This window comes from Mytilus californianus, unplaced genomic scaffold, assembly GCF_021869535.1.
Source record: "Mytilus californianus isolate M0D057914Y unplaced genomic scaffold, xbMytCali1.0.p SCAF_5, whole genome shotgun sequence".
NCBI classification, from domain to species: domain Eukaryota; kingdom Metazoa; phylum Mollusca; class Bivalvia; order Mytilida; family Mytilidae; genus Mytilus; species Mytilus californianus.
Window position 1 is genome coordinate 91,485,418 of NW_026262701.1, and position 14,199 is coordinate 91,499,616.

At 32.3% G+C, this 14,199-nt stretch overlaps 1 protein-coding gene across 8 annotated transcripts in view; it reads right to left on the reverse strand.

Moving 5' to 3' along the window:
* Positions 1–14,199, reverse strand: part of LOC127703261 (TPR repeat-containing protein DDB_G0287407-like) — a 172,176-nt gene that overhangs the window by 16,776 nt on the left and 141,201 nt on the right. For all 8 annotated transcript variants that reach the window (XM_052207774.1, XM_052207777.1, XM_052207775.1 and 5 more), the window contains 7 exons: positions 11,864–12,034; positions 7,597–7,707; positions 7,133–7,261; positions 6,366–6,561; positions 5,173–5,302; positions 3,840–4,003; positions 1,184–1,272 (listed from right to left, as the gene is read on the reverse strand). In XM_052207774.1, coding sequence (XP_052063734.1) covers positions 1,184–1,272; positions 3,840–4,003; positions 5,173–5,302; positions 6,366–6,561; positions 7,133–7,261; positions 7,597–7,707; positions 11,864–12,034 — 990 coding nt within the window. The remainder of the gene's footprint in view (positions 1–1,183; positions 1,273–3,839; positions 4,004–5,172; positions 5,303–6,365; positions 6,562–7,132; positions 7,262–7,596; positions 7,708–11,863; positions 12,035–14,199) is intronic.

A 14,199-nucleotide genomic window follows, 5' to 3' on the forward strand; every position in this document is an offset into this window, starting at 1 on the left:
CATTTCACTGACCAGTACCTTTATGCTATTTTTTTTAGATAATCAAGACTGTTTTAATTGTTCTGCGAAAATGCGAAATAAAAAAAAAATGTACTATATAAAACTACAAGTAGCCAAATTTATGACCCTTGTCCTGATTTTAGATATTTCTGTTTCAGACTGGAAATCTTACCACAAATAACGGCAACACACACTACACATTCCCTATTGTATGTTTTCATTTTTTTTAAGGCAATGTTGTTTTTGGCTCAGAAGAAGTTACTTTAAACACTTAGTAAATTATTTCATAGATACACAATTTTAAGTATTGAAGTTGGAATCTCGCAGGACATCAAACCCCATCAAATGATTTAGATCTTTGTCCCAAGTAACCTGTCATCAAGTGGTTGTAATTGGTTGGAATAGGTTGTTGTCTCTTATAAATTTATTTTATTGGTGTAGTAAAGATCAGGCCATTGAATTTTCCTTTTATATTGGATACCATTGTGTCATATCGGGACCTTCTTTGGCCTACTTTAAGGAATGCGTTTTGTTCATGGTTGAAGGTCATGCAGTGACCTGTAACTATTCAATTGTTTGTCCTTTGTCGACGAAAAGTTATTTCGTTGGCAATAGTATTCAACATCTTCTTATTTCTATGTTGTGTATGCCAGGTTTGTGCTTTTGTTTACTTTCAGATTATTTTTAGAGAGATTGAAGATTCCAAAAAAAGGAAAGCAATTTAAAAAAAAAAATAGCACAGTGTACAAAATTAAGCAGAGGAACCTTGAGATTTACTCGGATTAAAACTCAAACTACTTAACAAATAAGGCCTTTAATTCACGATACTCTTGAACTTCTTCATCAGAGACGACAATGTCAACATTTACGCATTATATTTTTTTCTGAGTTATCTTTCTAAAATGTTCGATTATTTATTATTGAGGCAAACGTTATGATTTTTAAGAAGACAAACACAGCATAAAACTACTAATTGTCAAGTATAGTTTGGAAATTGTGTGTGTATTTGTCTGCTAGATCATGATGGCGACCATAAAGCTGTCAGAATGTTTTTAAATTTTGTAGTAGTAGAACAAATGTAGGTAACATAGAAACATTATTTGAACACATAACTCATTACTGTTTTTACAGCAAGAAGTAGAAAGAGTTCGCATTATGACAATACCATGAAATATTGACTTACCCTTCCTGGAAGTGTTGAAATCAAAACAAACACATTTGGTGGTATTTCTGACGGTATCCAATCTAGATCGTGCTCTGTTCCCTCTAATTCTAAATAAGATGATAACGCAATTACTATACAATGAATACAATAATTAACATATAGTAAGATACATTTGCGCAACTATTTGTTTTTCAAACACTGGTATTTACCGAGCAAAATTAGCGACGTGCATTTTCGACCTTTTACAAAGTCAAAAATGCACGTGCTGACGTGTTACGTATACGTAGTTCAAACTATCAGAAAACGGGCAGTACTTGTCTGACTGATCCGCACACATGTTATAAATTATCACTTCCAAGCTGCTGTTCAAATAAGAAGTCATTATTTACAGTAGAACTACAGAAATGTGCAACGAGAATTTAAAGTTCATTCAAAAGTATAATAACAAAAAAATACAGAACTCCAAGGCAATTCAAATGGCAAAATTAAAAGCTTAAACACATCAAACGAATACAAAACAACTGTCATAGTCCTGACTTGAACATATTGAAAATGAAAAGTATTGGCAAATAAGATCTAAATATCTGACAAATCAGACAGTTCTAACAAGCTTCTACGCATGTATGTCAATCAAATATGGGTTTATAATGTACAGTAGCATCTGAGAAAAAGTGATGCGAAAATATTGATTAGACGGACCAGGAAAATATGTATTGTTATACAATGTATTGTTAGATATACTGTTCCCAGGACGGACGGGAAAAACAAAATATTTATATATATTTATTTTGAATCTTACGAGATTTACCACATAATCATAGACACGACACATCAAATCCATATAATTAAGCGCAGAATAAATAAAGGGCGGACAAGGTGAATACAATATAGACCTTAGAGTGGTTTATTGCCATAATATGTTAAAGTAAGCTTATGACAATATTCCTGTTTTTAAGAAATATTGAACTATCAACATTTTCATTTTTGTATATTTTCTTGTTTCACTTTATGCAAGTAACCGTTTCATTCTACAAAAGTGCGAACTCATTCAATTGTAACATTCTGTGTATTAAACGAGCATTGTCCTGTTAAATTTTTAATATTATTATCGTGTATTAATTTTGTCTTTTTGTGTGTTCGGTTATTTAAAGGAACAGAATGTCAACATTAAGAGTGAAACTTAGGTAAATCATTTGATTGACTCATTCGATCCACAAAAAATCATTCTTATACAAGTAAAAACGAGGATTAACCTATATTTTTAATCTATATGATGAAATTAAACAGACCAAGAAAAATCAAATTGCACGAGTTCGCTTTCTGTGTACATCAATATTTATGTTTACATCGCTTATAAGACCATCGGAGGTCTTTGGAGGTCCACTCGATAGTTAATTAGATGGCGCCAAGACTAAAATACACACGAAACGAAGCTACATATTATCAAACCCATGCCCTGTAAATCGTTTATTTTAGACTTTTTATAATTTGGATAAACGTTTTACTTTTACAAATTGTAACTTGGATGGAGAGTTGTCTCATTGGCACTCATACCACATCTTCTTATATCTATTTACATGGTTATAAATCAAATATGAGAATTTGAGTCAAATCGATGAACACGAATTTGACAGCTTGTGCCCCTTTAAGGTAAAAAACAAGAATTTGTCTATTAAATAAGGTTTAATCAACTATGATCTCGATATAACGCTTTCATTATAGATGATTTTTTTTTGGATTTTTTAATTTAATTCTCATTGTTTTAATTGCATGAAATGAATTTATCATACCAGTATCTATGATTTTTTAATGACCTTCATAGTATCCTTTTATTATCCTCTTGACAAAAATCTTTGTATCAAAACAGTGTATCATTATGATGCTTTCTCTCTCTTCCCAAAGGGCATTTTTATATAAACAAATGTTTATGCTAAAATCTTTGATGTTTTCTTCTCCATTTACAGAATATCTCTCAGTTTCAGAATTTATATATATATCGCAAAATATATTCGTAGACTTAGATAAATGCCTCGCTTGTTTCACATGATAACTTTATACAATTTCCATAGTCAATGGACTATGACTAGAGGCGTGGCCAAATTACCTCCATTGCAATAAGATTTAATAATAGAATTCTTCAGCCTACCAAATTCCATTTTCAAATTAATAGTGATTCTCCAAAAACTGCTAAAATTACAAGCTTAAACTATCATAAACACCAACTACGTCTGAAACAACACACCTTAGTCTCGCCATCATTACTTGATTTTATTTTCAGACTAAACTTTGGTTGGACACAAATGGCTAATTAACTAGAATAAATTTTTGGGCCTTTAGAATATTCTATAAATGGGAGAATTAATTTTTAAAAGTGCATACTAAATGCATTTGTAAGTAAAGGAAAAAAAAAGATGAATGCATATAAGCAAAGATATGTTAATACGAGAAAAAGCTTCATAATCGAAACTATATCTCTTTTAGTTTGAGCTACGCGATTTTCTGAAAACCCGACAAAGTCGTATATTTAGTATAACATTGCTTGCGTATATAAACAATGATACTTCATTTATTTCAAAAGTTTTAAATTGATTATCTACACCTAAATGAAATACATGTCTTCACACCTTATCTTTTTATATAACACAGTCTATCATTATATTTGATATTATTTTACCTCCTTCGCCAGAGTCAAGCTGATTTAAAGCATCAAATACAATGACAACTTTTGTCAATGACCCAGCCATTCTAAGCCACTTGCCAATCTCATGAATAAGGATAGAATCAGATGACGGAATCTGCATGTCAAAGTTGAAGAAAACTTTAATTTCTCCAAATAGCCTGCAAATAGATATAGCGATAATGAGATTTTAGTTCCATCAAAAGTTTATCATTCAAACTGATTTCTATAAGAAAATATTGAATAGGTTAAACTTTGAAATATAACCCGAACAATTCAGTCCCTCTCCGTGATCGATCGATCTCACCCACTTCCATTGGTCTAAACTCTTCATACACTCTAAACTTTTCTGGGATCTTGTATTCTGATTTGTGCCCGATCGATAGAGAACCAATGATCAGTTAGCTCAAATGTAGCCATTGTAAAGGAACATAAGGACTGACTTATTCGGGTTACATGAACTATCAACTTTGGTCTAGTTTTGACATTTTAACCATCTTTTACATCTCAATTGACTGGAAAATTGTGCCAACATAAAGGTATAAGTCTGTTAGTTAGGATACAATTTTTGCATTAGCTTTGTTAAATATAATAAAACACTTTGTTTCCTATAAATGTAAAAATCATGTGCAAAAACAAGTAATGTTAAGAAGGGTTTCGTAAAGGATGACACGCAGCTCTGGGGGAAGGATGTTTTGTGGAAATAACTATCATTAAATGGAATAGACGGCAAAAAAGTAAAAACTTAAGATGCAGAGAGCGAACCATAGACTGATTTTATATAATGGAAGTTTTTGCATGGCCTCCACATACATTGTAACTATGTCATGCTTATTTGTTGGTCACATTTGTCAAATTTTGCATCCGCTGTTCCTGGTTTGCAAATGCGTATCTGTAAATCAAAGTTTATGCCTAAAGTTGTAAGTTTATATAACATAAATCAAACTGTAATGACATGAAGTGACTTATTATACGAAAATATGTTCAATGTTCGTATTGGTCTTTTTACTTTGAAATACTGTGGTATTGACGACTGACTGACCAAATGAATTCTATATGTTTCATAAATGTTACTTCTTTACTTTTGCAAAACTTAACCGTATTCGTTCATCTATAAAATCAGAACGAGATAATAAATATTTGTATGATTGTATAAATTCCTGTTTACCCCAATATAACACATGTTTTTCTTGTGTACTAATATTCCATCACTGTAACAGTTACTTTTGAATTGACCATCATCAAGCTAAGTTTGTAACAAACTAACTTGTGCTCAAATGAATAAGTATTTAATCTTTCTAAGTTGTGGCTTGCATACAATTATCTTTACCTTCTGATTAACTTAATGTAATTTGCACTGTCAGCTGAACTGCCAATAAAATGGACAAACATGAATGTTGCCGGTTCTGCTTCTTCAACCTGCTTGACCCAGTTAGCAACCAGAGCAGATTTACCACAACCTTAAGATGAATATAAAACATTATTAATTTGAAAAAAAATTCATTGAGCAAAGGAGTTTTGAAAATGAGATACAATGATTTTCTACAAAACGGTAATTATATGAATGTTTGTTGTGACCCGACTTGACCTATTGGTAAAAAATGAATAGTTCGTCACCTTGAAGGGCATTAGTTATCAGTCATTACACAATAGCGGATGGACAATTGACTCTTTTCTAACTCAGAAAATGTCGATATTTTCTAAAATTACAAGCCATGGGAAATTGTATTTCGAAGAAATGTTTCAAATGCTAGAACCACTGCTCAACTAGAATGAAACTCAATTTTGATTTGTAACTTCTTACATTTTCATAGGTCTTTATGGGAATTACCTAATTAACTAATCCATACATTACAGAAAAATTTAAGGAAAGATATTGTTTCCTTGCAAATTAACTTGTCCATTGGTTCACAACCGGAACTAGACTCAAACCGTATCTGCTATTTGACTATACAAAGTTCCTAGTAAATAATACAGGCATTTGAGAATACACAGTTGGATAGGTGCCCAAGATAATGCTGGCATCTATATATAAAATTGTAGAAGGCATATAAATAAGGTGGACAATGTCTCAAATTATGATTATAATGTCATGTAATTCTCCAAAAGTTAATCCTTTAGTTTTCAAAATCGACAAGAAGCTTTAACGTTCACAAATCTAACCTCGCCATAACCTTATGGTATAATATTTTATGATCACAAACAGTAAGAAATAACTTACTTTTGAAATGTCGTGCTGTTTAGTGCTTGAATAAGAGGACAAAGTTCGGGAATAATATTTTAAATTATAGTAGGCGAAATAACTTACAGAGTGTACCTAGTCAATTATTGAGGAGTAGAAGAAACTGGTTTAACAAATACAAATTCAACCTGATTGCCTCTCAATTAGCATCTAAAGGAGTTTCCTGTTGGCTGATTGACAACTATTTAGGTACAAACTTTTACTGATTTTAAAAAATCGAAAGTTGAAATTGAACATTCTAATTGATGAGAAAAATAAACATATTGTATCTTGATATTCACCAGACTCTCCAAGCAGTACAAAAGGTTGAGTTAGATTTTGACTTCTATTGTTGTTAATTTCTGTAAAATAATCTTGACTTCCAATATAAACTCTACATCTTGCCGATGAAAATGCTGCATGTGCCTCTCTCTGTTGTTCAAGTTTGGAAAGCTCTGTTCCTTTTGGAAAATCGTCATCAAGGCATCGTTCTAAATCCTGCAAGCGATATGTTTTACAGATGAAATGTAATATTTAAAGGAAAAACTGTACTGAAATTGGAAAGTTGCCACCGCCCATTGGAGATTTGATGGCGGCAGATCTTAAACAACAGTACTGGTATTTCTATTTTTATGCACTACAAAAAGAAAATGTACAAAACCGCTTGTAAAATTGTATAATTCTGGATATTGGAACATAAACTCCATGTCAAACCATGACGTCATACAAATGAACACTGTCATATCCTACGTTTCGTTACTTGAAAGATTCAAATTTGTATAAATTCTTATTGACAAGGCGTTAACCCATTTCAAATGCAAACACTTTCTCATTAAAATAATGTTACGCAATGGTATTGCATGCAAATATGCCAAATCAAGGAACATGAGCAACCATCATTAGATTTATCACATTTTGAACATGTATGTACGTATAGTGACCCATACCTACATGTATTCTTTAAACCCTAAGAAACCACTTAAATACTAGACACTAAAACGATCTTCCTTAATATGTTTTATCTATAAGTATTTGCAAAAGGATTTTGTTAATAATATACAAAACTTACTTTTTTAATATATTCAGACACTTCCAATGGTTTTTTGAATGTTCTCACATTTAAATCTTTGTGCTTAGTCACTTGATCTTTCAACCAATCTTGATGTTCACGATGCCAATCCGATTCAGATATCAGGCGCTACAAATATTATACGCAAAAATTCAAAACAAATTGATTGCAAAACAAGAACAGTGAACACACATATGTCTTTAGAGTACTGCAATTTTAAAACAAAGCATTCTGCATTTCTGATCCTTGCATCAACCCTTGTCAATTTTCCCTTTTAGAGTAATGTATGCAACGTAATTTTAATCTTAAAACAAAACGTGCTTTCTCCTATAAAAAGGTGTCAGGCAAATAAACAAATTTTACACTAAAACTGTACTTAGCATATTTGATTTATCAACTTAAAATATTTAAGCATTTCACTTGGTGATGTCAAATATATATATCATGGCACAAATGACGTTTACCTTATACTCTTCCTCTGGAAAATCTTCCTTTGAAGGAGTGTCTCGAAAATAAAAGAAACATTTATTTTTCACCAAATCTGGGTCGTTCAAAACTCCATGGAACACCTCCAACTGCACAAATAGTTAAGTTAAGATTATTTCAATGACTTGAATAACTATTAAGCTCACAACCGATGCATATAGACTGCGGTAAATAGTATTAACAAACAACACTATATATATATATTTGTTAAAATATACTTTTCACTTTTTGGTCTTTTGAAAAATGTTGTTTGTGCTGTATTTAGACCCCTCTACCAAGAAATTTGTTTTACATGCACACGTATAAAAATTGCGGTTTTTATCCAACGCAATCATAGGTTTGAACGTTGTTTTCAATTTAGACTTGTTTATATATATATATGTATATATATATATATTGGGCTTGTATTATATATATAAATATATATATAAACAAGTCTAAATTGAAAACAACGTTCAAACCTATGATTGCGTTGGATAAAAACCGCAATTTTTATACGTGTGCATGTAACAAATTTCGTTGTAGAGGGTTCTAAATACAGCACAAACATTTTCCAAAAGACCAAAAGAGTGAAAAGATATATTTTAACAAAACGCATTTGACTAACAGGTCGAACAACTGATGTTCTTAAACCCTGCTGACTGCCATTGACGATTGCCAAATAAATTGATCACGAGGTGTAACAAGATGGATCTCTATATTAATTTAATACCAAGTAGAAAACAATAAACTTGCGGCAAAGATGGTAAACCACAACATGAGGTGCTAAATTTTTTACACCATATCCGGATTTCGACAATTAATGTCTGTTCAGTGATGTTAGGGATCGAAAAGTATTTGGAAGGCCATTTGATTTACCTCAATTTAGGATAGACTACTGAAATAGATATATACATTACTCTAGTTTTTTTTGGCATTTAAACTCTTTCCGGACCCATTGTATAAAAAAAAATTAATCAACGTGTGGTTGCAGATGATCTGAGAAGATGATTGGGTGGGTTTAAGGGTCATAATTTTCATCAGCTCACTGGATGAATCAAAATGTGCAAACATGTGTTAATGAAATTTACAACTTTGTGGAAAGTGGAAGGGACTCGAAGAGGATTTTCGTTTATCAAAAATGAAAATTTATTTGATAATCATCAGAGAAACAGATCATCACATAGTTACTCGTGGATAATCGTATTTATCTAATCTTCATAGTTAAATTGTCAATTTTAAAGTCTTTGCCGAGGCTTGGGCTTTAAAATTCGATATGAAAGAAAGATTATAACTAGAGGCTCTAAAGAGCCTGTGTCGCTCACCTTGGTCTATGTGCATATTAAACAATGGACACAGATGGATTCATGACAAAATTGTGTTTTGGTGATGGTGATGAGTTTGTAGATCTTACTTTACTGAACATTCTTGCTCCTTACTATTATCTCTATCTATAATGAACTTGGCCCAGTAGTTACAGTGGAAAATATTTTGTAAAAATTTACAAAAATTTACAAAATTTATGAAAATTGTAAAAAATTGACTATAAAGGGCAATAACTCCTTAAGGGGTCAATTGACAATTTTGGTCATGTTGACTTATTTGTAGATCTAACTTTGCTGTACATTATTGCTGTTTACAGTTTATCTCTATCTATAATAATATTCAAGATAATAACCAAAAGCTGCAAAATTTTCTTAAAATTACCAATTCAGGGGCAGCAACCCAACAACATGTTGCCTGATTGGTCTGAAAATTTCAGGGCAGATAGATCTTGACCTAATGAACAATTTTATACCATCAGATTTGCTCTAAATGCTTTGGTTTCAGAGATATGAGCCAAAAACTGCATTTTACCCTATGTATTATTTTTTTGCCATGTCGGCCATCTTGGTTTGCGGGCAGGGTCATCGGACACATTTTTTAAACTAGATACCCTAATGATGATTGTGGACAATTTTGGTTAAATTTGTCTTAGTAGTTTCAGAGGAGAAGATTTTTGTAAAAGATTACAAAAATTTACGAAAAATGGTTAAAAATTGACTATAAAGGGCAATAACTCCTTAAGGGGTCAACTGACCATTTTGGTCAAGTTGACTTATTTGTATATCATACTTTGCTGAACATTATTGCTGTTTACAATTTATCTCTATCTATAATAATATTCAAGATAATAACCAAAAACGGCAAAATTTCCTTAAAATTACCAATTCAGGGGCAGCAACCCAACAACGGGAACAACGGGAAATTTCAGGGCAGATAGATCTTGACCTGATAAACAATTTTACCCCTGTCAGATTTGCTCTAAATGCTTTGGTTTCAGAGATATAAGCCAAAATCTACATTTTACCCCTATGTTCTATTTTTAGCCATGGCGGCCATCTTGGTTGGTTGGCGGGGTCATCGGACACATTTTTTAAACTAGATACCCCAATGATGATTGTGGCCAAGTTTGGTCAAATTTGACCCAGTAGTTTCAGAGGAGAAGATTTTTGTAAAAGTTTACGGACGACGGACGACGGACGCAGGACGACGGACGACGGACGCAAAGTGATGAGAAAAGCTCACTTGACCTTTCAGGTCAGGTGAGCTAAAAAAATACCAGGAAATTAAAAAATCCCTTAAATTGCAGATAAGTTACTACATCTATTGATTAAAACTAAACAATAAATCAATATTTGAACATCACTGAGCTATAATTAATAGACAACCTCAAGTAGGTAGACACCCTAAATTTATCCTCAGATTAAAGAAGAATGTAAGATAATCCATTTTTGGACCCTAAAATCGCAAATAAAAAAATATTTATATTTATATACATGTAGTAAAAGAACCCAAAACGAATCTTAGGATATTCAGTAGACATACGTCTGTCGATTATCACTATTAATATCTTAGAGTTTTGTTTTTTTTCATATTTAAATCAAGAGCTTCAAACTAAACTATTTCATTTAGTGCCAGAAAGAAGAAAGGCCAAGCAAAAGTGAAATGTGTATGTCAAATGCATTGTGTGCTCATTGTCATTGAACAATAAATTATGAATGTAAAAAAATGCTTATAACGATGTCTAGATCAGAATGGGCAGGTTCAAACATTACAGGATGTAGTAACATTATGGTACTAATTACTCTGCACCCGATGCGCATTTTGACAATAAATGTATCTGCAATGATGTGCGAGGCCAAACTATTTGAAAAAAAACAAGGTTTATCAAAAAGATGCAGAGCTTTAATCCAGGAAGGACACAAAAGTATAGCAAAAGCCGGAATAGAATCAGAGCTTTGCATGAATGAGATATATTCCTTAATTTAAAATCGTTGGTTAAATTTTATAACAGCAAATTTTAATTACAAAAAAAAATATATGTATTTGCATCCCAGTACCGAGGTACTGGCTACTTGGATGGATGTTCCCTGGAGGACTTATAGTTACCCATTAAAGCTATCGACCCAGTGGAAGTCATACCATTAAAGGTACAATTTTTTTGCACCAGATGCGCATTTGGACAGTAAATGTCTCTTCAGTGATGCTCGAGGCCAAAATATTTGAAAAGTCCAAAGCTAATTAATAAGATGAAGAGCTATAAGCCAAAAAGAACAAAAAAGTAATGTAGGAGCGAAAATCAATGTCAATTCAGTTCTGTTAAGGTAGACTACAATTGTGTTATCATAAGCATTTTATAATGTTTTACTTTAAATACTGTCAGCAGACTGTATAGAAAATTGAAAACAACACGTTTAATAATTTCATGAGTTTTCTGGATTTACCTTCATCAGGCACGCTCAATGCCAAACATTTGAAATCCGAGGGATTTATAAGTACCGAAACAGTTGAAGAGCTATATGACAAAAATACCTAAAACAAATAGCCAAGTTCATCTAAGGTCAACTTTGCCTGAGGGAGTTGAAACCTTAGTTTCTTTATAATTTCAAAATTTATAAACGGACAATTTTAGAAAAGTTTGTTATAAATCATGTCAGTACCGACGTACTGACTACTGAGCTGATGATGCCCTCGGGGACTGATAGTCCACCAGAGGAGGTATCGACCCAGTGATGTAAAAAATTGAAAACAACACGTTTAATAATTTCATGCGTCCGAAGCGCTTTTCTGGATTTACCTTCATCAGGAACGCTCTATGCCAAACATTTGAAATCCGAGGGATGTATAAGTACCGAAACAGTTGAAGAGCTATATGACAAAAATACCTAAAACAAATAGCCAAATTCATCATAGAAATTGTTAACTAAATGTACTATTGCTTACTTGAGTAACACTTGTATCATATCTAAATTTATCGATCCATTTCAGTTTTGGGTTGTTTTCAATTGCATAATCATATGACATATTCAGAACATCATCTGGTTTGTCCTCTGTTTGACACCACCCAAACCTGTCACCCATGAGACAGATAAAGTACGGCCGACATCTGTCGATCTAAAACATAAAAAATAAACCAGTTGATGGGAGAATATGAGCAACAAGTATACAAAAAAGTAAAATAACAAAAATACCGAACTCCCAGGAAAATTCTAAAGTCCCAAAGCAAAGGGCAAAATCAAAAGCTCAAACACATCAAACGAATGGATAACAAATTCAATAGGCTCTAATGAGTTTTTGTCGCTCAGCTGGATTTATGTGCATTTTTAACAATGTCCATTTTTTAATATTGCAGACTAGACAATAACTAATGACATATTTTTTTTTATCTAGGATTGCTAATAATTTTTTCTGCTTACAGTTTGTCTCTATCTACTATAACTATATAGTTTTGAGAAAAACACATAAATGTTTAAAAATCATCATTCAAGGGCCATTATACCTACAAAAAGTAGACTGACAACTATACTTGTGAATCTACATTTGTTGATCTGGTACATTTTTCAATGTTAAAACATGCAGAATAAATGGTAAAAATCTAAGAATAGAGGAAATTAGGCAATTATATTAGATATATAGAATAATAGGATGCCACATTTTCAAAAATAGAAAACAAATTAGCAAAATGAATAAAGAAAAGAGAAAAATGATCTACAAAATTAACTAATATAGAAATTATGTATTCCTGATACAGTTTTTCCTATTACATTGAATAATTTCAACCTATTTACAAATTTTGTTTTACTCATCGCTTTCGCTTTTAAAGATTCTCTCTGTCTAATTTAGTTTTAAGATAATCAGCAAAACGGAAACACAAACTTCGTCACTAAAGTGCAATTACTTCCATAAGAAGTCGTCATACTGGTTTGATGTTAAAATGCCAATAGATATATATCAACATCCTTAACATTCTGTTCTGTCAGATTTGTTCCAAAAGATCATAACACAAGTTGCATTTTACCACCATCTTCTATTTTTAGCCAGTGCGGCCTTGTTGGTTGGCAGACGAGATTATTTGTCACATTTTAAAACTAGTTACCCCCATAATGATGATTTGGTTTGAATAGGCCCCGTAGTACTAGAAAGAAGATTTTTGTAAAAGTTACCAGATGACGACCCATGACAGATGTCGTGTGATGAGAAAAATTCACATGGCCACTATTGGTCCGGTAAACTACAAATGTACAGATTACATGTCGAAGAAACTTTCTGGTAATTTACAACGTTTTCAAGACTTACTTTGATACAACACATATAAACAAGAGTGCACACGCTGAAATGTCTCGCCTTCTTTACCAACCATTGCAATTGATATTATATTGACAGTCCAAAACATAAAGCTTTACTACAACTATCACATCAATTTAACATGATTCAAGAAAATAAGGTCAAGGTAAAATAAACCAATCTGGAAATACATGTAGACCTTACAATCATTCCATACACCAAATATGCTTTAAATATAATTTATTTATTGCACACCGAAGAAAAAAAATAATCCAGGAAAACTTAACATTGATCAATGAACCATGAAAATGAGGTCATGGTCATGGTCATATGATTATTGCCAGCCAGACATGTACACCTTACAATCAATACATATTTTAAATATAGTTGATCTTTAGCATAAAGTATCTAAGAAGCAAACTAAACCAGGAAAATTTCACATTGACCAATGAACCATGAAAATGAGGTCAAGGTCAGATGACACCTGCCAGGTGGACATGTACACCTTACAATCATTCCATACTCCAAATATAGGAGACCTATTGCTTATAGTATCTGAGATATGGACTTAACCACGAAAACTTAACCTTGTTCACTGATCCATGAAATGAGGTCGAGATCAAGTGAAAACTGTCTGACGAGCATGAGGACCTTGCAAGGTACGCACATACAGTCTGTACTATATATAGTTATCCTATTACTCATAATAAGAGAGAAATTAAGAATAGTAAAAATCTTGACATTTTTTCAAGTAGTCACTGAACCATGAAAATGAGGTCAAAGACAATAGAAATATGACAGACGGAAACTGTAAGGCATCTATATACAAAGTATGAAGGTTCCAGATCTTTTAAAATATAAAGCTTTTAACTAACGCCACCGCCGCCGCCGCCGGATCACTATCCCTATGTCGAGCTTTCAGTGACAAAAGTCGACTTCTTAACATTACTTTGATAAACATATAGAAAGTAAAATCACAAAAAATACGGAACTCC